Source organism: Aethalodelphis obliquidens, unplaced genomic scaffold, assembly GCF_003676395.1.
Source record: "Aethalodelphis obliquidens isolate GAN/ISIS:26980383/991018 unplaced genomic scaffold, ASM367639v1 scaffold84, whole genome shotgun sequence".
Taxonomy (NCBI): domain Eukaryota; kingdom Metazoa; phylum Chordata; class Mammalia; order Artiodactyla; family Delphinidae; genus Aethalodelphis; species Aethalodelphis obliquidens.
This window is the reverse complement of record NW_020838028.1, coordinates 1,752,738-1,780,507: the sequence shown is the minus strand read 5'-3', so window position 1 is coordinate 1,780,507 and position 27,770 is coordinate 1,752,738. Positions and strand designations below refer to the sequence as shown.

Below are 27,770 nucleotides of genomic sequence, written 5' to 3'. Positions count from 1 at the left end.
AAAGCTCCAATGCAGAACTAGTAGGTGGTTTAAATACTTAATTTTCCTCTAATTCTTCATTTATTTATTCATTCATTCATTGTCTCAAACTGTTGAACACTTACCATATGCCAGGCACTCCTCTCAATACTACGCACTGAGAAATAAGACGTACGTTTTATCGTACTCATTACCTATAAAATCAAGTGGGAGGCATTTATTGAATCAGCATCACAAGTGTGATGAAGTATTCCTAAGAAGAGGGTGCACCGGGAGCACAAAACGATGGGCTTAATCTTCATCTGGGATGTCAGGGAAAGCTTGCAAGAGTCAGAGATGTTTAAACTGAGAAGGAAGGTTTGGAAGACCTCCAATCACCCCCTCCCTGATTCAGCTGATCATCAACTCCTTCAGGGAAGAGACATTTACTACTTTTTCTGCCTTTCTGCAGCTAGCACAACACTGGTTCCCACCCTCTGTGAGTTTCATTCATCATTCACTATTCATTTATTCAGCTTCCAAGCTGTGGTAGGAGGAATAATGTCCTTTCCAAAGATGCCCATGTCCTAATCCCCAGAACCTGTGAACATATTACATTATATGGCAAGCGGTAATTAAGGTCGCAAATGGAATTACAGTTGCTAATCAGCTGAACTTGAGGTTAGGAGAGTATCCTGGAGTATCCACGTAGGCCCAATGTAATCACAAGGGTCCTTATAAGTGGAAGAGGGAGACCAAGAAAGGAAGTCATAGTGATAGTTTTGAAGATGCTACACTTCTTCCTTTGAAGATGGAGGAAGGGGCCATGAACCAAGAAATGCCCTAGAAACTGGAAAGGCGAGGAAACAGATTCTCCCCTAGAGCCTCCAGAAGAAATGTAGTCCTGCTGACACACTGATTTTAGTTCACTGAGACCCATTTCAGGCTTCTGACCTCTATAACTGTACGATAATAAGCTTGTATTAAGACATGAGGTTTGTGGACATTTGTTACAGCAGCAAGAGGACACTAATACACTGGGTATCTGCTGAGGAAACCAGACAAACGGCACATGGTCCCCACCCTCAAGGAGTTCACCTTCTCATGGGAGGACCAATACATGAACGTCACTCCAGAATACAGGCACCAGAGGAGCAGGGACTCCAGTGTACGACTGTATCTGGTATGCATTTGGGTGTTTGATAATTATTTCTAAATAAAAAAGCAAATGCATGTCTTAAGTACTGAAATAGAATGATCCCTACAGTGCTCTGGCATCACAAAAAAGGAAGTGATGAGCTCGAGAAAATAGTTAGGTTGAGTCAAGTCTAAAAGGACAATTCAGTTCCAGAGAGAAAGAACCAAGGCCAATCCAGGCAGAGTGACTAGCATGTCTCAAAGCACTGAAGCACAAAGGAATAAAGTCTCTCCAAGGAAAAGTAAGCAGTCTGCAAGGCCTTGGAAGGCCATGAAACACAGGGTGCAAGCTGGCAACCGTATCCAGCCTGCAGACGGGCTTTGTTTAGCGTGTTGGTTAAAAATTCTGAGTTAGTTGTTTACATTTAATAACTGGGAGGTTTCATATGAAGTCCAGGTTTCCAACATCTCTTCAAAGGTAACCACACTAGGCTCACCTTCCCATAAAGCAGAGATCTACCATAGTGAGTGGCAGGTGCCCTCTTTAGATGGAGCATGTGGTCCCCAGTTTGCCATAGCCTCACCTAACTTGCTTTTTTTTTTTTTTTTTTTTGCGGTAGACGGGCCTCTCACTGTTGTGGCCTCTCCCACTGCAGAGCACAGGCTCCGGACGCGCAGGCTCAGTGGTCATGGCTCACGGTCCCAGCCGCTCCGCGGCATGTGGGATCCTCCCGGACCGGGGCACGAACCCGTGTCCCCTGTATCGGCAGGTGGACTCCCAACTACTGCGCCACCAGGGAAGCCCTAACTTGCTTCTTATCTGACAGGCTGTTGAAGACATCTAGACCTCTGGCACAGAGATTATGGAGTGGAATCGAGCCAGACCATAGAGGACTACAAGGGTTTGGAACATTTCCCAATAGTTAGTGAAGACCAATAGAATATGTTTAAGCAGGGTGTGACATGATAATAATAAACCTACACTGAGCACTTCCTCTGCACTCATACTTACTATGTTAAGTCGCTGACATGCATTATTTCATTTAATCCTCCCAACCTACCTATGCCATGAATGCTACTATTATTCTTCCCATTTCACAGATGAATAAAAAGAAGCTTAGGTAGCTTACGGAACTTTGTCCAAGGTCACATGGCTAGGGCTTCAAACCCAGGAATATTGATTCCAAAACAAATGCTCTTAACCCTACAGTGGACTGACACAATCTGACTTGTATTTTAGAAGAAAAATGTCAATAAGCGGATAAATCTCGTCAATTTTACCTCTGTAATATAATAGCTTCCCTTCCTATTTGTTTAAAAGATTGTAAATATCTCCCAGCTAGTCTCTCAGCTCTGGGTTGTGCCTCATTCTGATTCATCCTGACATTCCCAGAACTACTGGCCTCTCCCTCTTTCTTCCAGGTCTGTAACACCTGCATCTCCATAGAAATGCCAGAGCCCCTGGGATGTAATCAAGCCCAGTTCTTTACAAAAGTCTACTTTTACTGATGCCCTTCCCATTCATCCTCTCATGGGATCTTGGTTAATTCTCCATCTACAGAACCAATTATTTTTGCCTCTCTCACACCGAGGTCATAGCTGGAAGTCAGGCTTTGGCACCTGGATTCACTATTTCTTAGAGATTTGAATCGTTTTATGCAATATTTGTCAGTAATAAAAATAGTATAAACATCTCAATATGTTCATATCTTTCTAAATACTTTTCTTCTCTGAACTATCCTTTGTATAGAGACCATGGAATTGGCCCTTCTGCACTATTTCAGATCACAGATTCATCTCGTGAGATGGTGTCTCTCTAGGAAGCCTCAGGACAAAAGTCTCTGGAGGATGGAAGAACTGGGTTTGGATCTCAGCACTTGGAATGAGTTACTCTTTCAGTTTATTTTCAGAGTTTCTTTAAGGATTTGATGAAATAGCACAAAACATTTCCAGTGCCTAGCCCACAATAAGGATCCCTCAAATCTATTTCACTTGCCCCTGTTGAATTTCATTTTATTCTTATAAGAATCATATGCCACAGACATCCTCTGTACGGATGAAGAAGTGTTCAGAGCAGTTAAGTTCAAAGCAGCACAAAGGACACAGATCTCAGTGATAGCAAGACCTTCTAAATCCAAATTCTTGGCTCCTTTCTATGCTTCCCCACACTCTTTCTTGATGGGTCAAGAATGGGAAGAAAGAAACATTTATAAACATAGCCAGAGCTCCTGCCTGTGTCTATGGGCTTCTGCTCCCTGTCCTGGGTCAGTCTGTGAGCCTGGACCATATAGCATCTCCTATACAACCTGGCAACAGTGTCCTCAGATTCCAGCATCCCCTTCTCACTTCCTATTTTGATCTGGAATTCTTAATTTGTAACTGTATACAATCTACCATTATTAAAGCCATATGTACTAAAAATTAGGAAAGAAACTTAAATATCCAAAGTTAAAGAAATGCATAAGCACATTATGCTATATCTACTAGGTGAAATTGTAAAGAACCACTAAAGATGATGACTAGGAAGATGAGGCAGCAGCAAAACAAACAAACAAACAAAAAACATTATAATATGTATGATATTTAAGATACATACTCTGCTCACAGCTAAGTAAAAATGCAGAGAAAAAAGACTGAAAGGCAAAAATACCCCACTAAGATAGGATACTGTTGTAGAGTTATGGACAAATAATTCACCTCCACTCTATATTTTAAGTCTGGCTCAGTTTTCTAAGGAAAACAAGCAAACGTTGTAGTAACCTTTTGGGGAGTAATCTGGCCAAGTGATTGAGTCGTCGCTGAGTGACACCTGAAAATGAATCCACTCCATCCTTCACAGATGCTCACAGTTGATAAGGAGAGGTCCGAGAAGAACAGAGACAGCCGAGGTACAAGTGAGATAAACACCCGCAGACCACCACATAGGAAGCTTTTAAGCACCAGATAAGAAGCCACTTAGTCTTGGAGGCCAAGAGAGTGAGTCCTGAGAGAGAGAGCTGCCAAAAGACCAGCAATTCCTCTTGCTGGCCATCTTGACAAAGGTGGGCAGAGAGAGGGACTGACATTTGCAGACGCATGAGTGGGGTGAGGACGAGTGTGAAACGTGGTAAATCTAGGAATCTCACACAGTTTGGAACTTCCAGACTGCAGGGGATGAGCGGGAAGAACACAGGACATTAGCTGGGAGGTAGATTAGGGCCAGGGGTGACTGAAACAAATCTAAGGGATAATTTGCCACAGAGGAAAGCCTTTCGAGGACCTGACCAACTTAGTATTTTAGAAAGGCCAATACTTTTTGAGCTAATACAACCTTTTCCTTTTTTAAATAATTTTATTTTGTTCTTATTGAAGTATAGTTGATTTACAATGTTGTGTTAGTTTCAGGTGTACAGCACAGTGATTCAGTTTTATATATATAGTCTTTTTCAGATTCTTTTCCCTTATAGGTTATTACAAACTACTGAGTATATATAGTTCCCTGTGCTATACAGTAGGTCCTTGTGGGTTATCTATTTTATAATACAACTTTTTAAATCTGTATAGAAATACAAACAAATTTTTGGACCAATAAAGCTAGTTTAAAAAAAAAATCTGCCTACATTTTTTTCTAAGCCGAGGTTTTATACATAGGGATCATGATTTTACTCATTTTCACCCCTTCTTCACCAAGATCTACATGTTTACATAAAACAATGGGGTAACACATTTAAATGCCCCTATGACTTTTAATAGGAACCTACAGGTTTTCCTATTGAGTTATGTTTAAGTGAAGAGAAAGAAGAGTCCCGTCAAGGGGATCTACAGATAAATTATTCTCACCAACATGGTAAAAGCTAACGTTGAAGGGTCGTGCACACAAAGCAGACCTCAGTCTCTGAAAGACAGAGCTGGAGTGGTTGTGAAGGTCAGAGGGTTAACTCCTGGGTCTGGTCTTTGGGATTCGGTGCCCTATAAGAAACACGAATACAACCACTGAACAAGCAAAAACCATGGCAAAGATAAAGAAGATTCCGTTTTTCCTTTCTTTGCTAGTTGCCTGGTTTCTCTTCGCATTGCTCTCAATACACAAATTGCGCTTGTTTTCATAAACGGAGGTGGCTCAGTTTCCTACAAGAAGCATGTGACAAGATGCTACTTCTACCACTGATGCTCTTCTCCTTGTCTCCCCCATGAGTCTTTTGTGGGCTGTCTCTGGATCTAACCATAAACTACCTTATACCATCTTCCTACCTTCTAAATCTAGGAATATGGGCTCAATTACACCTGCGAAACATAGTGACTTCAAGAACTTGTTGGTAATTCAAAAATCTCTCAGAAGCTACTGAAAAGTTATAAGCAACAAACACCTCTGATTATTCCTAAATTCATGACAAAATTCTGATTTATATGGAAACTTACAGGTGACAAAAATAAATAAATAAATAAATTAATTAATTAAATAAAATAAATAAATAAGTAAATAAATAAATAAAATAAAAATAACAATGAAAAGGAACAGAGTTTAAGGCACGCAGTAGAAAAGACAGGGCCGCCAATTGAAGGTGCTATAGGCTCTGCTAATTTGCGAATATCATTATTATTATTTTATAATGTGGCTTCCATATATATTTGGGGCTCAACATGCGCTGATGTATGTGGCAACGACAGGCAGCATGGCATGAAATCTTTACCACAATCCCCAGAGGTACATATTATCATCCCCATTTTCCACAGGAAGAAACTGAGGCTCTGGAAAGATAAGTTGTGCAATTGAGGTCATACACCCAAGCAGAGTGAGGCCAATCAATGCTCTTTAAAATTATACCGAAGATTGTGAAAATTACCAATGTGCCGGGAAAGAGGTCGGGAGGTAGGGAGAGTCATTAAAATGGCAGAATGACCTAGTATAGAAAAGTTTACAAAGCCCTAATTCCCTGCATCCTGAGACAGCCCCCATGTACCACACCCCCCTGGGAATCCCTGTGTGCAGTGCCTTGTGAAGGGCATTTTGAACAGAGGTGTGCTGTGTGTGAATGATACAGTACGGGGTGGGGGGCAGCGAAGAGCAATAGAGAAACACAGCAGTAGATAGGCCTCTGTCTACCCCAAGGTAGGCTACTACTACTACTTATGAACATTTGGGGAGAAAGGGAACCCCATTCCAGGAACGACCCTCGAATACTTTCACTGCCACTGTGGAACTGCTGAATAGAGCCATCAACTTGGAAAATCTATTGTCTTCGAGTCTCTGACTCCTTTAAACTTTCTTCCTGGTTGACCAAGTGTCATTTATCTCCCTTCACTATTGAGAAGTCAAAACCTATGTTCAACTTATCACACATACACAATTATGTTTTCACCACAATAATTAGGCTTCTTTCTCTGTTAGCACAAAATGCTGCATCCCTCTGAAAATCTTAGAGTTCTAAAGATAAATCCTTATAAAAGAAGCTCTCAGGCAGCCTTTTATGGATTTCCATAGGTCTTGATCAGTTCCCCAAGCCCACTCACTGCTCCAGCTGAGAGCAGGAAACATCCAGGTCAGGTGGTAAGAAGACCCATCAGAGCACTGCCACCTTTGACAGTGTCACTCATAGGACGAACCTACAGTAATAAAAATAAGGTCCTTTCCCTGCTGCCTTCAACAAAATCCTAAATTCAAATTTGGAGAGTATTCTATGTTCTTTTAAGTTTTAATGAGAAAGGGAAGATAGTAAAATGATCTCAAAACGCAGAATCTAAGTTCACCTCCCAAGAAAAAGGGACAGCAATTTATCCCAGAAGAATATTTCCTCACTCATATTTTTATAATGCTGCTCCAAATTTAAACTTTGTCTTTTAATGCATAAAATTCTTGAAAGGTCAAGTTCAAGTTGGGTACTCAAAGACAAAACGAAATCATTTTCTCATTAATTCAATTAGCTATTCTACAAAATTAAGACTCCTATACATTTTCATGTAGTCTTTTCCTTAAGGTCATTCTCTGCATAACGTCTACAATTTTCCATCTCATTTTATGAAGTATGTTATTTTGAAAAGAACCTTATGGATATACTACCAAAGATTTTCCTTACACTGCTTTGGGGGAGAGGAGAACTTTTACCACTGCCTTTAAATTTTTCCCCACTGTAAGGATTGTGCTTAAACACCCTATTAAACTATTTATTATATGTGAGAAGGGCACTAGATGAATGATTGTTTCCACAGTGCCACAAGTCAATCATAAATCTAAAAGGTTAACAAGAGAAACTAAATCAATTTTAAACAAGTGAATCATGTTAACAGTCAAAATGGTATTTCACTTGCTAGCTGAGGATGTGTTGCTCTAATTCTACACCTTTTAGAAAGAGTGAAGTCAACATTGTGAAACAATGATGAGGGCCACTGATTTCATCTCTTATTAAAATTTTTAGTGTAAACCATAATTTTGGCTATCCGAACTGAAATACAAAATAAAGAAAATTACTTCAACAGTTCATTTTCCTTCTTTCGTACAAATGGAAAAAAACTTAAATGCTTGAGCATAAAATCATTCTTCCTATTAAAAAAAGAAGAAGAAAAGAAAATCTAGTAAATGCCTTAAATTAAAAAGCTTACCGGGCAGTTGTAAGTCTTATTAACTGTTCCTTGGTATCATGATTACTTATGTAATATTCTTAATTGAAAGCCTAAATCCACCATTTCATTATTATTTGCTGCCAATACAGTGAACATCATAAATAAGAAAATAAGAAATTCATTTCAGATTTATCACCAATGAGACACCAATGTTTATTAAGAACACTTGTGGCATCTCTATGCTGTTTTATTTTATTTATTTATTTATTTTTTCTAGTGTTCTTTCTTTTTTTTTAAACATCTTTATTGGAGTATAATTGCTATACAATGTTGCGCTAGTTTCTGCTGTATAACAAAGTGAATCAGCTATATGCATACGTATATCCCCATATCCCCTCCCTCTTGCGTCTCCCTCCCACCCTCCCTATCCCACCCCTCTAGGTGGTCACAAAGCACCGAGCTGATCTCCCTGTGCTATGCGGCTGCTTCCCACTAACTATCTGTTTTACATTTGGTAGTGTATGTATGTCAATGTTACTCCCTCACTTCGTCCCAGCTTACTCTTCCCCCTCTGCATGTCCTCAAGTCCATTCTCTATGTCTGGGTCTTTCTTCCTGTCCTGCCCCTAGGTTCATCAGAACATTTTTATTTTCTTTAGATTCCATATATATGTGTTAATATACAGTATTTTTCTCTTTCTGACTTACTCCACTCTGTATGACAGACTCTAGGTCCATCCACCTCACTACAAATAACTCAATTTTGTTTCTTTTTATGGCTGAATAATATTCCACTGTATATATGTGCCACATCTTCATTATCCATTCATCTGTTGATGGACACTTAGGTTACTTCCATGTCCTGGCTATTGTAAATAGTGATGCAGTGAACATTGTGGTACATGACTCTTTCTGAATTACGGTTTTCTCAGGGCATATGCCCAGTAGTGGGATTGCTGTGTTGTATGGTAATTCTATTTTTAGTTTTTTAAGGAACCTCCATACTGTTCTCCATAGTGGCTGTATCAATTTACATTCCCACCAACAGTACAAGAGGGTTCCCTTTTCTCCACACCCTCTCCAGTATTGTTTGTAGGTTTTTTGATGATGGCCATTCTGACAGTGTGAAGTGATACCTCATTGTAGTTTTGCTTTGCATTCCTCTAATGACTTGTGATGTTGAGCAGCTTTTCATGTGTTTGTTGGCAATCTGTATATCTTCTTTGGAGAAGTGTCTATTTAGGTCTTCTGCCCATTTTTGGATTGGGTTGTTTGTTTTTTTGATGTTGAGCTGCATGAGCTGCTTGTATATTTTGGAGATAAATCCTTTGTCGGTTGCTTCGTTTGCAAGTATTTTCTACCATTCTGAGGGGTGTCTTTTCATGTTGTTTATGATTACCTTTGCTATGCAAAAGCTTTTACGTTTCATTAAATCCCGTTTATTTTTGTTTTTATTTCCATTTCTCTAGCAGGTGGGTCAAAAAGGATCTTGCTGTGATTTATGTCATAGAGTGTTCTGCCTATGATTTCCTCTAAGAGTTTTATCGTGTCTGCCTTACATTTAGGTCTTTAATCCATTTTGAGTTTACTTTTGTGTATGGTGTTAGGAAGTGTTCTAATTTCACTCTTTTACATGTAGGTGTCCAGTTTCCCCTGCACCACTTATTGAAGAGGCGATCTTTTCTCCATTGTATACTTTTGCCTCCTTTATCAAAGATAAAGTGACCATATGTGTGTGGGTTTATCTCTGGGCTATCTACCCTGTTCCATTGATCTATATTTCTGTTTTTGTGCTAGTACCACACTGTCTAGATTACTGTAGCTTTGTAGTATAGTCTGAAGTCCAGGAGCCTGATTCCTCCAGCTCCATTTTTCTTTCTCAAGATTGCTTTGGCTATTCGGGGCCTTTTGTGTTTCCATACAAATTGTATAATTTTTTGTTCTAGTACTGTGAAAACTGCCTTGGTAGTTTGATAAGGATTGCACTGAATCTGTGGATTGCTTTGGGTAGTATAGTCATTTTCACAATGTTGATTCTTCCAATCCCAGAACATGGTATATCTCTCCATCTGTTTGTATAATCTTTAATTCCTTCCATCAGTGTCTTATAGTTTTCTGCATACAGGTCTTTTCTCTCCCTAGGTAGGTTTATTCCTAGGTATTTTATTCTTTTTGTTGCAATGGTAAATCGGAGTGTTTCCTTAACTTCTCTATCAGATTTTTCATCATTAGTGTACAGGAATGCAAGAGATTTCTCTGCTTTAATTTTGTATCCTGCTACTCTCCCACATTCATTGATTAGCTCTTGTAGTTTTCTGGTAGTATCTTTAGGATCCTCTATGTATAGTATCATGTCATCTACAAACAGTGACAGGTTTACTTCTTCTTTTCCCATTTGGATTCCTTATATTTTTTCTTCTTCTTTGATTGCAGTGGCTAAAACTTCCAAAACTATGTTGAATAATACTGATGAAAGTGGGCAACCTTGTCTTGTTCCTGATCTTAGAGGAAATGGTTTCAGTTTTTCACCATTGAGGACAATGTTGGCTGTGTGTTTGTCATATATGGCCTTTATTATGTTGAGGTAGGTTCCCTCTATGCCTGCTTTCTGGAGGGTTATCATAAATGGGTGTTGAATTTTGTCGAAAGCCTCTTCTGCATCTATTGAGATTATCATATGATTTTTATTGTTCAATTTGTTAATATGGTGTATCACATTGACTGATTTGCATATATTGAAGAATCCTTGCATCTCTGGAATAAACCCCACTTGATCATGGTGTATGATCCTTTAATGTGCTGTTGGATTCTGTTCGTTAGCATTTTGTTGAGGATTTTTGCATCTATGCTCATCAGAGATATTGGCCTATAGTTTTCTTTCTTTGTGACATCTTTGTCTGGTTTTGGTCTCAGGGTAATGGTGGCCTCATAGAATGAGTCTGGGAGTGTTCCTCCCTCTGCTATATTTTGGAAGAGTTTGAGAAGGATAGGTGTTAACTCTTCTCTAAATGTTTGATAGAATTCACCTGTGAATCCATCTGGTCCTGGGCTTTTGTTTTTTGGAAGATTTTTAATCACAGTCTCAATTTCAGTGCTTGTGATTGGTCTGTTTATATTTTCTATTTCTTTCTGGTTCAGTTTCAGAAGGTTGTGCTTTTCTACGAATTTGTCCATTTCTTCCAGGTTGTGCATTTTACTGGCATATAGTAGCTTCTAGTAATCTCTCGTGATCATTTGTATTTCTGCAGTGTCAGCTGTTACTTCTTTTTCATTTCTAATTCTGCTGATTTGAGTCTTCTTTTTTTTTCTTGATGAGTCTGGCTAATGGTTTATCAATTTTGTTTATCTTCTCAAAGAACCAGCTTTTAGTTTTATTGATCTTTGTATTTCTTTTTCATTTATTTCTGATCTGATCTTTAGGATTTCTTTCCTTCTGCTAACTTTGGGGTTTTTTTGTTCTTCTTTCTTTAATTGCTTTAGATGTAAGGTTAGTTTGTTCATTTGAAATTTTTCTTGTTTCCTGAAGTAGGATTGTATTGCTATAAACTTCCCTCTTAGAACTGCTTTTGTTGCATCCCATAGGTTTTGGGTCATCGTGTTTTCACTGTCATTTGTTTCTAGGTATTTTTTGATTTCCTGTTTGATTTCTTCAGTGATCACTTCGTTATTTAGTAGCATATTGTTTAGCCTCCATGTGTTTGTATTTTTTAGTTTCTTTCCTGTAACTGATATTTAGTCTCATAGTGTTGTGGTTGGAAAAGATACTTGATATGATTTCAATTTTCTTAAATTTACCAAGGCTTGATTTGTGACCCAAGATATGGTCTATCCTGGAGAGTGTTCCATGAGCACTTGAGAAGAAAGTGTATTCTGTTGTTTTTGGATGGAATGTCCTATAAATATCAATTAAATCCATCTTGTTTAATGTGTCATTTAAAGCTTGTGTTTCCTTATTTATTTTCACTTTGGATGATCTGTCCATTGGGGTGTTAAAGTCCCCTGCTATGACTGTGTTACTGCCAATTTCCCCTTTTATGCCTGTTAGAATTAGTCTTATGTATTGAGGTGCTCCTATATTGGGTGCATAAATATTTACAATTGTTATATCTTCTTGGATTGATCCCTTGATCATTATGTAGTGTCCTTCTTTGTCTCTTGTAATAGTCTTTATTTTAAAGTCTATTTTGTCTGATATGAGTATTGCTACTCCAGCTTTCTTTTGATATCCATTTGCATGGAATATCTTTTTCCATCCCCTCACTTTCCATCTGTATATGTCCCTAGGTCTGAAGTGGGTCTCTTCTAGACAGCATATATATGCATCTTGTTTTTGTATCCATTCAGCCAGTCTATGTCTTTTAGTTGGAGCATTTAATCCATTTACATTTAAGGTAATTATCATATATATGCTCCTATTACCATTTTCTTAATTACTTTGGGTTTGTTTTTGTAGGTCTTTTACTTCTCTCGTGTTTCCTGCCTAGAGAAGTTCCTTTGCATTTGTTGTAAAGCTGGTTTGGTGGTGCTGAATTCTCTTAGCTTTTGCTTGTCTGTAGAGGTTTTAATTTCTCCATCAAATCTGAATGAGATCCTTGCTGGGTAGAGTAATCTTGGTTGTAGGTTTTCCCTTTCATCACTTTAAATATGTCCTGCCACTCCCTTCTGGCTTACAGTTTCTGCTGAAAGATCAGCTGTTAACCTTATGGGGATTCCCTTGTATGTTATTTGTTGCTTTTAATATTTTTTCTTTGTATTTAATTTTTGATAGTTTGAATAATATGTGTCTTGGTGTGTTTCTCTTTGGGTTTATCCTGTATGGTACTCTCTGCACTTCCTGGACTTGAATGACTAGTTCCTTTCCCATGTTAGGGAAGTTTTCGACTATATCTCTTCAAATATTTTCTCAGACCCTTTCTTTTTCTCTTCTTCTGGGACCCCTATAATTTGAATGTTCATGCGTTTAATGTTGTCCCAGAGGTCTATGAGACGACCCTCAATTCTTTTCATTATTTTTTCTTTATTCTGCTCCCTGACAGTTATTTCCACCATTTTATCTTCCAGCTTATTTATCTGTTCTTCTGCCTCAGTTATTCTGCTATTGATTCCTTCTAAAGTATTTTTAATTTCAGTAATTGTGTTATTCATAACTGTTTGTTTGCTCTTTAGGTCTTCTAGATCTTTGTTAAATGTTTTTTGTATTTTCTCCATTCTGTTTCTGAGATTTTGGATCATCTTTACTATCATTACTCTGAATTCTTTCTCAGGTAGGTTGCCTATTTCATCTTCATTTATTTGGTCTTGTAGGTTTTTACCTTGCTCCTTCGTCTGTAATGTAATTTTTTGTTGTTTCTTTCTTTTTTTTTTTTTTGATGGATGGTACTGTATTCCTGTCTTACTGGTTGTTTGGACTGAGACATCCAGCAATGGAGTTTGCAGGCAGTTGGATAGAGCTGGGTTTTGGAGCTTAGATGAGGACCTCCGGGAGTCCTCACTCCGATTAATATTCCCTGGGGTCTGAGGTTCTCTGTTAGTCCAGCAGTTTGGACTCTGAGCTCCCTGCACAGGAGCTCGGGCCCAACCTCTGGTCTGGGAACCAAGATCCCACAAGCTTCGTAGTGCAGTAAAAAAAAAAAAAAAAAAAGAAAGAAAGAAAGGAAAGAGCAGTACAATATCAAAGAATAAAAAACAAAATAAAATTAGAATGATAAAAGATACATTAGGAAAAATAAAACTATAATTGGAACAACTGCAACAAAGTAAAATAAAACCACACCAGAAAAAAGAAAAGGAAAAAAAAGGGGGGGGAGGGGAAACAAGCCAAAAGGAGAGAACAATAACAAAGTATAAAGAATAAAATAAAATTGGAAAAATAAAAGAATTGAAAAAATAAAAATATAAAAGAATCAACCACAATGAATCAATAAGGTAAAACAATCCCAATCTAAAAGAGGAAAAAAGAAAAAAAAAATTAGCCTTGACTATGGGGGCAGAATTTAGGCAGGGGTGGAACTTAGGCAGGGGCGGGGTTTAGGGTGGGACGGGACCTAGGTGGGTGGGGGGGCTACGTTTGAGCATGGGGTGGGGCCTCTGCTTAGGACCTGCGTGGAATAGGAGAGGGAGCACGTAAAAAGGAGGGACTCTGGAGTGTGTAGTTCCGGAGTTTGGAAGTAGCGCCCTGAGTGAGGGTGTATGGGTGGGGCTTGGGTTCTGCATGGCAGGAGCGAGGGTCCAAGGGCAGAGGATTAGGCCCGGGAGCCCAACAGGCTTTCCGGTGCCTAAGTGGACAGGGAAAGCACTGGCTGCGTTCCTCCACGCCCCCCACCCCCATCTCCCCCAGGTTCTCCCCTGTCACCACTGCTGGACCCGTAACCGTGGGTCAGTCCCACTGGGTTTAGGCACTCCTCCCCTCCCCCAGCCACCCCTCGGGGTGCTGGTCCTGGAGGTCTGGCCTTTACTTTTGCTCCCCCTTCCCTCCCTCCCGCTCCCTCAGGACCTGCACGGCTGGAGGGGGCCTTGGTGGGCAGAGGATCAGGCCCGGGATCTCAGCAGGTTCCTGGGGGCCCAAGTGGGCAGGAGAAACCTGGCCATACTCCCTTTTGATCCTCTGCCCTCCCAATGGTTCCCCAATTTCCCCCTTCGGGTGTGGGATCGCTTCCCCTCACCCAGCCGCCCCTCAGGGGTGCCAGTCCCATCCCGCCTCCACTTTTCCTCCCCCTTCCTTCCCCCAATGACCCATGTCCTACCCGGTCACTGGGGCCTCCTCCCATCCCCTTAGGTTTCCGAGGTTCCCCACCGGTGCCTGGTATGTGCCCTAGTTGTGCCGAGACGCGAATTCCGCATCCTCCTAGTACGCCATGTTGACTCCACCCTTCTATGCTGTTTTAAAATGCCAACTTAGAAATGGAGACAAACCAAGTGCATTCTCATCCTCAGTCTGAACTGTGTTGATTTTCCCCTTGTACGTTTTATTAAATGAAAAAGATAAACACAGGGCTTTGTAAGCCTCCAGAGATAGACACCACAATTTACAACAGCTACACAAAGGCATAAAGTGGGAAGGGCTGAGAAGCAGATGGAGAAAAATGAGACATGCTTAGGGTGATTTTTTTCAAGCAGTCAGGAAGATGAGGTTATCTAGAAAATGACTTTGGACCTACTTTTATGTGCTCTATTTAGTAAACTGGCCTGGGCATTAGTATGCTTTTATGGCTTAGGAACTCATTAAAACAGTACTATAAAATGAATACACACACACATTCACGCATACATGAATGTCCACCTGTTACATGCAATATTTTGGTACATTGCCCCTTACCTGTCTATATTTCCAGAGAGTTTCTAAAGTAGAAGACCAGTATTATACCAGGGTGAAAACACTGAAACTAGGGGTTGGACCTCTTTCAATCACCACCCCTGGAATACCACACTGAAGATTTAATTCCACAGAGATGCCACCATGCTGTGGTATCAGATATTTGGGGTTTAAGTCTCTACTCCAGGCATCCTTTCCTGATACGCTAATATATGGTGATAAATGTCTCCTTAATCTGTACAACAGTTTTCAATTATCCTCACAGGAGACCACCTTGAAGGAGCGAGAAAAAGGTTTAGTCATGGTTTCTATTTTTCTATTTGAATCAATACATTCCAGTTAAATGGACAATTAATAGGTCACTTCCAAAATAGTGTATCAGTCCTGGTTAATAAACAATCCCCACAGTGGACAATGGGCCCTATGTATTCAGCAAGTCCTGTATACACTCAGCTCATCCACTAAATCCTTTTTCAGGTGGACAGGGTTATATGGGAAGATGAGCTAGAATGAGTCTATAAAAGTCAGTTTCATTCACCGCTTTATTTTTCAGCCAAGTGCTTTAAATGGTGTCCAGAAATTCACTTGGAATGTGAGACAGGAGAAAAGACGGACACACAGAGCCTTGCTTTATGACCATACAAAAGGGCAACTGACCCTTGCCCGAGCCTTTTCCCTGTGAAATGGTTCCGAAAGTTCATCTGCACAGTGAAAAATCGTGGTGAGGTCGCGTGTGGATGAGTCAAGTGAAAGTGACGATTGGTCACGGGTCTGTCACCCATTGTGGCCGGGTCCCGGCCATGTAAAGTGCTCTGTGGGAAAGTATCAGCCCCCTAAAGAGATGCTCAGAAGCTTGCAGCTCATTAAACGGCCAGCATTTGCTGCCTCACTTGTCAGGAATCATTCTGTTGAGCAACTGCTCTCCTGAAACATTCATAAAACACATGCAGAGAGGCAACAGGGAATCTGAATTCAACCGTGATACAGCTCTAGACTTCCACCTGACTCTAACCCTATTTCACTTTTCACCTGACAGAGCTGTTAATCTGAATCAATGTTTTCTCTTGGGCAGCTGAGATAAATGCACCCCTCCTCTGGACTTCTTTATCATAAACTCAAATCCTCTGTCTACAGATTCTTAGCTGACCTAGAAATCTCAAGATCAGGTGAATTTTATTTCTTTTTATTTTCAGTTAGACATTTTTTTCTTTGTGCGTGTGAGTGTGTGTGTGTGCTCTTCAAGTTTTTGAAAGTTGTCATTCTCCCTCTACCCTGCACACTATTACAATTGTGTAATGTTTGAAAAGTTCTCTTGAAAACGTTTCCTACAACCCTGGTTGGTTTTCTTAAAGATCTTAAGAGAAGGTATTTATCTCCTTCTACAATCTTGACAATTTTTGATTATTTTCCATGGATACCTAGTGACTTTCTGTGTCACATTTTCAGTTGAATGGAAATTTTACACAATTTCTTAGCTTTCTTTCCTTCCTTTCTTCTTCTCTAAATGAGCATTGCTACACGTTTCAGAAAGAGCCAAATGGGTCCCTCTGAGATCTTTTACATCAAGTGGAAAATAAGTTGTTTTCCTTGGTGTGTCAGCCCTGGGTTTCAATGCCATTAGAAGCCACTCACAATCGCTCAGTGTGCTGAGGTTCGATAAATCTCTGGAAACCTCCTGAATAGGATCGCTGTGATTTTTAGTGAGGAATTATCTCCTTGCCATTGCATTACCAATTAGTTTTCCAGAGCACATTAAATCCTGCTGCTTTGGTTTACAGAGTAACTGAGGCATTGCTGATGAAGTATAAAAACTTACTTGGAAAAGCAGTGGGGGAGGCAGGGCGCCGACAGGACCCACCGCAGCACGACGAGTAGAATGGCGGGGCGCTCAGGAAAAAAGGCTTGGAAGGCGCTGCAGAGAAAGCGTTGATCACACTGATTAGCCATATCTCTTAGACAGTATTCAAAATTCCAATTTCCCCGAAGTCATGGAGTAAAGCACTACATCTTCTGAGGCTTTCGTTAAACTTTTACTGGAATTAAAGTCATTTTAAAGCAGGCTTTACCTGTCAAAGAGCTTGCTAAATAATTTAATCAAGATTTGGAAGCTGTGGTGTAAACAATCAAATTATCAAAACCAAACTTAGTCATTCGTTTTCTGTGTGGTTATAAGTAGTAAATATCAAATAGTCCTTTATCTAATACAACCTCGAGCAACACTGCCCAGGAGAACTCTCTGTGATGATGGACATGTCCTCTACTTGCACTGTCCAATATGTATCCACTTGTCACATATGCCACTAAGCACTTGAAATGTGGCTAGTATGTCTGTGTAACTGAATTCTTACTTTAAGTTCTTTTTAAATTTAAATAGACTCATGTGTCTAGAGGCTTTCACACTGAACAGCACGGCTCTGGATATAATACTTACCAAGAAACAATCTGGATGTTACATACTCCAGTTTACTCTTTTAAGAGATGGTATTACTCTACTGCTTATTTTCAGAAGGTTCTTTGAAATATATAGATAGCTAGATTCCAAAGTTGATAACAGTTAATTTACTGAGCAATTCCATAACAAAAAGTGGTCTTTCTGATCACTTTTACATGACTCAAAGTATTTGAGAATAGTAACAATATTTACTCTCAAGAGATATCAACCTGAAAGCATTTGTGTTTATAGTATAGGGAGTTGCCATATAATTCTGCTCTTCTCATTTTATTAAACTATTCTATTCAGAACATTTTTAATTCATATACACGGAATAGTTATCATTACTTTTGTAAATAAAGAAATTTTACACTCTGTTCCTCAGTAGATGAAAAATAGCTATAAAGGATGTCACAGAATATTAATGGCTCTTCTTTATTGAGCACTTACTATATGCCAGGCTTTGGCTTAGTACCTTAGATACAACATGTCCTTTAGTACAGTGGGGTTTAATACAATATAAATATGGGTGACATTTCTTTAGGTGGGCAACTTGCTTTTACCATCACATACCCAGCAGAGTGCATGGCACATTCTAAATAGTCAAAAAATGTTCGATAAATGAATGATCTTAAAACTAAGAAATAGGAAATCAGGAATTAACCTCTTCCCTGCTCCCCTGACACACCCTGAAACATAGTTATCTTCCACAACAGATGACCTTGAAATCTAGAACATGACTTGAAAATAAATATTTTTACTACTCTCCCTTCATTTTCAATGGAAACTTTTTCTTTTCTTAATCATATACAGTGAATATTATTTTGCTACAAATACATGTCTTTTTCAAGAACACAGTAATTTCAGACTCGTATTTTAACCAAATGATAAGTATGTGTTTATTTTACCAGTATCTTTGAAGGATATTTCAAAATAAGTATATATAAGAATTTTATGGTCCCATGGTCCTTAATGTCTTTGAATTGCAAATTAATCATAATGCAGGGTCTTTTCTATAATATGATGGAAAGTTGTCAATGTCAGTGTTTTTAGTTTTTAAACATCTGGATTTTCAAATAACAAAATGTCTTAATGCTACCTTGAAAATATGGCAACTAAGCAAAGTATGAAAAGGAGACCCACTTTGGTGCTCAGTAAGTTCTATGAAACTTTAAAAAAATTTTCATTGTTATCATAAGTTGTTCTAATACTGACTGAAAAACCATCATAGAAATGATAAATCACTTTATCTGAATTTGACATCTTAAATTATAAGAGTACGGCATTATTTAGGCAGAGTTACATTTTCTAATGTTTCTATGAGTTTATGAAGCACTTTGAAATGTGGAAATACATTTCCCTGTATAAAAGTTACCTCATTATGTCTATTCTCAAGTATTTCTGTTAACTAACTTATTTCACCTCCAAACTAAACACTCTGTAGATAATTAAGTTATGGCCATTGTGCTGTTTGGCATTTTTGAAATTGAGGTAAAAGAAAAAGGCTGAGCCATGTTGCATTTACATACATGTGTGTAAGCATTTATCATGACAGTTGGAAATATACACACAAAAGAAATGTTTTTGCTCAATATCTAGTGTAGAAAATAAGCACATTAGTGATACTATTAAAATAACAATGCAGGACATGGACAAATTACAAATTGTACTCTTCTAGCCAAAATGTTTCTCAGTCTAACCCTATGGCCCTAAAATGAAAAAATAAAGAATTTTTTAAAAAAATGGATGGTTCATTTGAGACAAGTGTTCAATTAAATTCATTTGTGATGATAAATGAGGTTCTGAGACATAGGATCTTAGTGTTAAATTTAACCAGAAAAGGTTTTAATAGAACAGTTTGTTACAGTGCTCTATATTATCCTATCTAAATATAGTAAACCTGTAATCAAAATGACATTCTGTCTACAGTAGCAACTCTAGTGGCTAAAGAACTACATGTGACATGACCAGGCTTAAAGTTCCACCGTGTAGCATTTCTTCACCTTTTAAAATCACCTCACTGACACACATATATTTACACAGATTAGTCAATTCCTAATTTCCATACATAATACACCTTGTTGAAGCTGGTTTATGTAGAAATCACTGTGAAATTCCAATTAAGTGCTCCATTTTTTTATGTGCTCCTACTTGGACATAAGTCAAATGCTAATCCAGCTGAGCGTGTGACTGTAGGGATGTTGAATGGTGTGAGGAAATAGCCATTTAAAACAATGTAGTGCGTTAAAAACATGTGTAACACTTTTAAGTGTTTGTAAACCACATGGTTTTTAAAGTGGTGAGCAAAAACAGAAACTCAAGTGTGATAAAAACAAAGTGACGAGTTAACAGATGTATTAAAACTTCTGTAAACCACTTAAGAACTACCTTGAAGAAGCTCTGAAAAGGGCAGAAAACAAAGCAATTTCAAGCAGATGATATGCATTTCAAAGCCAATCAGTATAATTTAGATGCAGTCACTTTATCATGAGAGAAACAATTCATTTTAGGCGTACTGAACAATATTTATGATCATACTATTTACGGAATACCTCCTATACACAGGCACTGGCCTGGCTATGCATTTAACACTTGCTATTTCATTCATTAATATTCAACCTCAAATGGGCAAGCATCTGGAATGTGATGATGACGGGTCTCAGCACATTTTTTAAAAGACCAGTGAAACACAGATATTTTAGCACAGTATGTAGTTATTAGCCATGAGGGATGAGGATGTCATGCACACAGACTGCCAGTTATCCAGTAAGAGATGGAACCCAGAAAATGGACATCTCCACATCTCCCCAGCTTTCCATAAGAGAAAAACGAATGGCTTTCCCTATGGCAAAAATGCACACTGTCAGGTTCTATAGCGTGATGTTAGGTTCCCTCAGCACAACACTTCAGGATACTCCAAATTTTGTATCCTGCCAACAAATCTGCCTTCTGGGTTCTGTGGGAATCTCTTACAAACAAATGACTTAAAATTTCCGGAACAAGACTGTCTGAATCCAAATGGCTAAAATCACTTATTCACAGAAAACTTCATGAACTTTTCATTTCTTAATCAGATGTTCTGACTTATTTGAAGACACAGAATCAAACTATCTATTAATTATTTTGAATGTTTAATTAAGATGGGAACTTAGAGGCAACTTAATGGTGAACTGGCCTGGTTTGTTTTCTTTTTAACTTAACTACACGGTTCTCTGACAAAAGCATCCCACAGTCAAGGGTGGTTACAAGCCTAGACACAGAAAAATTATTTTCAAAATTCTGTTGTCTAGAAAGCAAGCAAAACATTTTAAATTGTTTTTTATTATTTTCATTTTTCTTTACCAATGGAGAACAGAGTGTATCTACATGGGGTGAAACCACATTCTTTTTATTGTCATAGCAAACTGTGATATTGACTGATTTGTGCTGACGTTTCAAAGGACGGATCCTAAAGACCACTGATAAAACCTTCAAATAAATTTCAGGAGCTACCGCGATGCTATGCCGACTGGGCGGCATATTTTAGAAGGACAAGGAGAAATGAGAAAACGTTCCAAGGTGTCTTACAAAGGCAACCAAAAGGTCAAAAAATACCTCTGGGAAAGAATAACAGAGAATTAAATAATTTCAAAAGGATGGTTTTAATGACCTCCTTCAAGTGCTGGGCACATGGCACCGGGAATAAAGAAATCTAAACCCCTGACCTTGAAATACTACACAATTGAACTGACTATAAAGAATAGAGTGGACCCACCCCACCCCCCGCAAAAGACTCTAAAGAATGACAACCATCTGTCTTGAGTAGTAAGACCTAAGAAATAACACTTATGAATAAGGTGTGATTTATTTTATCACACAACCTGGACGGAATTCATTTATGTGATTCACGTGCAAACTTGCCTTCCATCACAAGGCTAAGCAAGTTAAGTCATCCTTTACCTTTCTGCTCATCAGAAAACAAGAGAAGTCTGCATTTATTTTTGCCTTGAGTACTTCAGAGACAGCAAAACAAAGGTCTTAATGTTCTAGTACAGTTCACGAGAAGATAAAGCAAATGCAGAGTCTACTTGTTTGATTCTGTCCTTTTAATTCCACGCAAATAATACTTATTGCATATCTATCAAGGGCCACATTATGCACCGTGTGCTGGGATGACACAGATTAAAAAAGGATGGCTTCCCTCCCTGGAAGAATTTCTACCTTTAAATGTTCCGTACCTTACAGGTCTGAATCTGCTAATCAAATAAATGAAATACAAATATCTTCATATGCCAAATTCAGTTTTTTGTTTTTTTTTTTTTTTGGTATGCGGGCCTCTCATTGCTGTGTCCTCTCCCGCTGCGGAGCACAGGCTCCAGATGCGCAGGCTTAGCGGCCATGGCTCACGGGCCCAGCCGCTCCGCAGCATGTGGGATCTTCCCGGACCGGGGCACGAACCCGTGTCCCCTGCATCGGCAGGCGGACTCTCAACCACTGCACCACCAGGGAAGCCCCAAATTCAGTTTTGTCCTATAAAATCTGAGGCATTTTCCAAGGCCATGAGATCTAAAAAACATAGTACTGTGTGTTCCCCTAGCCAATGTTTCTCAACCCTGAATACACCTCAGAATTACCTGGAGTGCTTTTCAAAGATACAGATGCCCAGGCCCCACACCAATTGGGCTAAATCATGCTGGCGAGGAGTGGGCCCCCTAGTATACCATTATTTTTCAAAAGTTGCACTCGTGATTATAATGTATAACCAGGATGAGGCCACTGAAAAGAACACAAAAAAATGCCTGACGTGCAGCAGGCACTCAATAAATGTTAGCTTTTATTCCTACCACTATTATATAATTTGGGATCGATTGTAAGACAGCGTATAAAAAGCAGCAGCATGGTCCACATTTCCACTAAAATATACTATCAAGAACAAAGAAAAGAGTTATTATTGTTAGGAAGGCTTTGTCAAATGAGGCTTTAAGCAGGAAAAGCATCTTGATCTGGAAACTTGATTTGGAAAGTATCTGAATGGCAAAAGAAGAGAAAGGCATTCCAGGAAGGAAAGGTGGCATGAACAAAAGGAAAGAAGGCAAGGATGATGGTGACACCCAGGGCAGGTTAAGGAGACCAGCCTGACTGCTGGCCCAAGGCCAAAGATGTGAACATTAAGAATGTAGTTGGGAAGCAGCCGCATGGCACAGGGATATTGGCTCGGTGCTTTGTGACAGCCTGGAGGGGTGAGATAGGGAGGGTGGGAGGGAGGGAGACGCAAGAGGGAAGACATATGGGAACATATGTATATGTATAACCGATTCACTTTGTTATAAACCAGAAACTAACTCACCATTGTAAAGCAATTATACCCCAATAAAGATGTTTAAAAAAAAAAAGAATGTAGTTGGACACCCCAATGTTCACAGCAGCACTATTTACAATAGCCAAGACACAGAAGCAACCGAAATGTCCATCGACAGATGAATGGATAAAGAAGATGTGGTGTATACGTATATGTGTGTGTGTGTGTACACACACACACACACACACACACACACACACACACACACACACACACACACAATGGAATATTACGCAGCCAAGAATGAAATAATGCCATCTGCAGGCACGTGGCTGAACCTAGAGATTATCATACTAAGTGAAATAAGCCAGACAGAGAAAGACAAGTATCATATGATACCACTTATATGTGGAATCTAAAAAAAATAAGATACAAACGAACTTACTTACAAAACAGAAACAGACTCACAGACACAGAAAACAAACTTATGGTTACCAAAAGGGAAAGCGGTGGGGAAGGATAAATTAGAAGGCTAGGATTAACAGATACACACTACTATATATAAAATAGATAACCAACAAAGACCTACGGTATAGCACAGGGAACTATACTCAGTATTTTGCAATAACCTATAAGGGAAAAGAATCTGGAAAAGAATATATATATATATATGTATAACTGAGAAAAAAAAGAAGGTGGCTGGAGGAGCTAAATGCAATTGATGGAATGAAGGTCTTGAAGGACAAACTGAATATTTTTATTTGATCTGATAGTCAAATGGGGATAATTAAGGTTTTCCTAAATAGCTTGATGATATGATGAAAGCTACATTTAAAAAAAATCACCTGGCAGTAGTGGATGGCCTGTAGTGGAATACACAGGGGCTAAATGGAAGGATTCTACTGTGGTCACATGCTGCGTGGCAAGAGGTAACGACCGGTTGTTTGGACACTCCCACTAGCATCTTCTCTTCTGTCCTCACGACACCAACAAGGGGGTGGGGTCTGGCTTTTCCTCAAGCTGTGGGGTTCTAGTTCATTGCAATTATCAAAATTAGTGCCTTTCCCTTCAAGGAGTCTTCATTAGACAGCTGCCTCTCCCTTCAAGGAGTCTTCATCAGACAGCTTCCAAAAAATGAGCAAAATTTGAGGAAATCCCTTGCTCTTTTTATTATAAAGTCAGCGTCACAGAAGAGAATACCATGGCAGAACAGTACCTGTAGCTCTCAAACCTCTAAAATCCTCAATAAAGGCTCCTTGAGTTCCCAGCTCTACCACCATATGTGATTAATTCCTGGCACACTTTAAACGGTTGCAAATTATTTGGCACTCCTCCCATTGACAGCCATCTCTATTTCCCCTTCTCTTGTATTTGGGATAGTCTTGCTGCCTTGCTTGACCAAGGGATATGGAAGAAGTGACATTCTGGAACTTCCAAGGCTAGGTTGTAAGAAGACTTACAGCTATTGCCTGGGTTTCCGGGAATGTTGCTCTTAGAACTCTGCCTTTCAGAACCCAGGTGCCATGGTATAAGAAGCTCCAGGCCCTTGGAAAATCCAAGTGTGAATGCCGGAACAGCTCTAGTTGAGCACCCTATCAGCAGCCAGCGTCCCTGTCAGCCAAGCGAGTCAATAGACATCCATCTTGGACATCCAGCCCAGCTGAGCCCTCAGATGATGGCAGCCCCAGCTGACCTCTAATTGCAATGAGATTCCAAGTGAGAACCACCCAGCTGCGCCCTGCCGGTCCACGAAACCGTGAGAGAAAATAATAAATTGTTCCTTTAAGCCTCTAAGTTGTGAGATGGTTTCTTCGCAGCAATACCCCTTTTCCAGTATGTATTTTACTTATGGTGGAAGGGTGGAAAGCTGTCTTTCACATCTTTCCCTGTATGTTGTCAATGGGCTCTTGAGGTATGTGGTTGAAAGTCAAATGGTGAGCCTAACATCTGTGGTCATTTTGAAATGAGGCTCAATGCAGTTACATGAATTGCTTGGGATTATATAATCAGTAATTTAAAGACCTTAGATGTGAATCTAGACTTTAAAATTAAAGAAATACTGCTAAAACCAGCTCAGAAAACTACACATTCTTTTAAAATTGGCTCAATTTGCCATTTATGCTTTGGAAAAGGTTTTGGCAAACTTTTACTGTAAAGGGCCAGATAGTAAATACATTAGGCTTTGCAGGCCATGTGGTCTCTGTTGCAGCTGTTCAATGTGTAGTGTGAAAGCACCTATAGAAAATACGTAGACAAACAGAAATGACTCTGTTCCCGCTTTGAAGAATCTGACTGTCTTTTGGTTTCAGACCCAATCTAACTCTAGGGTAGGTTCAACACACCTAAACTCAATCCAGTCCTAGGTTAGTCTATTAAAAAAATTCACCAGCAGTCATGGTTTTTATTCTCTTTTAACGTACATAAATCTTCTCAAAGAATAATTCCTCCACATATTTTAGTTTTGAAAGTATTAGGGATTTAAATCTTTAAGGAACAAGGAATTTTGAGACTTCTCAAGAGAACTGGTAGATATTGTATATTCTGTTTCTGACGGCCACTTAGAACTAATGAAATCAAAGCTGTTATGGCATGCGTGGTGCCTGAACACGTGAAAGAAAAGGGAAAAACCTAGTTCATCTTTGGAATACCTATAAACAAGAAGGCAATTAAATATTCAGCAATATATAGAAAAAGACCTGATGTTTTTTTCCTTTCCTTTTCCCCATGCTTTGTTTGATTCTGAAACAAAAGTCTAAAAACTCATAGAGGCTTCCTGATCTTTGACTTTAGAGAATTTTAGTGCCTTAAGTTTACTGTTCATATAACTTACAAAAAGAGTGTGCCCCTGAAATACTCCCAACTAATAGCTGGCTGACAAAATAATAACGTTATTAAAGATAAAATCAGTTATGGTAATTTTATATAAAGTGATGAATCACTCAGCATTGCCAAGTCAAGTATTGACTGGAGGTTAAAAAGAAGGAAAGGGAGAGATTTCATTAAAAGTGGAAACATTACTGAAAGTAAAATAAAATATTTTTGGAATAAAATATACAAGGGTCTGGTAAGCATATTATACGTTAAGGCAAAAATCCAATTTCTTACTAAGAAAGTTTAAAATGGAAGCATGATCTAATGAAGTCTTTAAAGAAGGACTCTAACAAGCATTCCTGGATAAAAATCATATTGTTTCTTTCTACAGTTTCCCTTTTTATTCCTGACAGACTCCAGGTGCATTTGAATGAAAACAAAGTGATTAAAAATTGTTTTTAATTTAAAATTTTTTTTTAATTTTAAATTTTAAAAAATTGTTTTTAATCTTTAATTTGACTTAAAAATTGTGTACCTTCACTGTGGAAAGAAAAATGACAGTAATTAAGGTAAAAAACTTTATTTAGGGCCTCTGTTAACCCAAGATTAAGTGGACAAACACTGTTTTAAGAGCTACAAATCAAGGCTCCCCAAAAGGTATAAAATGGATTCTAAAATTACGGGAGACGTCAGCCAGAGAAATAGTGTGGTGGAAAGTAGGTTGAGGAGAAAATAAGGTATTTACCCCCCAACTCTAACATAAAAACACATTTCTTATGCAAAATATTTGATAATCCTATTAATGACTTATAAGACTTCAGAAAAACCTTATAAAGGAAGGTTACATAGAAATATGAAATAAATGGTAACTTATCAGTGACTTTTTTTATGAATCCAACAAAAACCTTACATTATGACTTCAAATTATAGAAGTTAAAAACTAAATCGAAATAAGCAGGATACCAAACAAATAAGATCTGCCTCAGGAATCAGACACATTATAAACCAGTCTCACAACATGATCCAATGGCTGATTTGTTAACTCTTAGAGTTTGAGAATTAAGAAATTTATGACTCAAAAAAAAAAAACCAAACACACATTTGTTTAAATATTTGAAAGACGATAACATTTTTGCTTCTGTAAAAACTTTCATAGCAATGAAGCTAAAAGTATTTTATGAACACAGCTATTACTTATGTTGCTTCCCTTACTTTCATACCTTCATACCTTCATACTTTCATACCTTCCCTTACTTTTGATACCATCTCTATCATTGTTCAGCAGCAAAACTAACCGTAAGATGTTTTCTTATAGCAAAAAGAGACTTTTTCTGGTGGGCACAAGAACAGGATGGAGGAGGCACACTCCAAAAGGAATACAACGGACTCTAATGCACAGCATTGGGTCCCACAACTGAGCCACATTGATGGCAAACAAAAGTAGCTAAAAATCACCGTTGCCAATTCTTGTAAGTTGCCCACAACATATGACATCCTTTGGCTTCCTGACACGACCCTGAACCCTCTGGAACCTACATTTACTTCTGCATAAATCCGTACGCAATTTTCTGGGCATTCAAACCACTGTGCCTCTTAAAATAATCCTCAAATCCCTAAAGTGAGTAAGAGTTAAGGGAGAAATTCTAAAATGTTCCTACTTGCCTACTGTATTTACTCCTATTTGATTATTAAACCTCAGCAATAAAGCTTCAATACATGTTAACAGATTGAAATTTCTTGCTGTTAAAGCAAAGTAGAGAAGCATATTTTAGGGATTGGGAGACGGATAGATGCTAAAGTGAGAGGCAAATAAAATGCACATCAATTGCTACCCTTTTGTAATTCCAACTCAGACATTATTTTGGAGGGAGTGTGGTTTTCTCAATCTGAACCAGAAGTAAAAGGACTGTCTCTTAATCCTACTGGTTCTCGTCACTGCAAGAACTTCCTGAACCTGAAGTTTATGAACTTGGGGACCGTATAACAATTTGTTCAGAGCTGATTCCTCATGAACTATGTCAAAGTTATTAATATCTTCATATAAATCCAAAGATATGTTGAGCAGATTATTTTTAAAAGTACAGGTGTAGGGCTTCCCTGGTGGCGCAGTGGTTGAGAGTCCGCCTGCCAATGCAGGGGACACGGGTTCGTGCCCCGGTCCGGGAGGATCCCGCATGCCGCGGAGTGGCTGGGCCCGTGAGCCACGGCCGCTGAGCCTGCGCGTCCGGAGCCTGTGCTCCGCAACGGGAGAGGCCACAACAGTGAGAGGCCCGCGTACAGCAAAAAAAAAAAAAAAAAAAAAAAAAG

General features: G+C 38.9%; 1 protein-coding gene across 1 annotated transcript in view; it reads right to left on the bottom strand.

Moving 5' to 3' along the window:
- DBX2 (developing brain homeobox 2) overlaps positions 1-27,770 on the bottom strand; it is a 40,266-nt gene that overhangs the window by 6,962 nt on the left and 5,534 nt on the right. Inside the window, exon 2 of the mRNA XM_027093515.1 lies at positions 16,760-16,855. Coding sequence (XP_026949316.1) covers positions 16,760-16,855 — 96 coding nt within the window. The remainder of the gene's footprint in view (positions 1-16,759; positions 16,856-27,770) is intronic.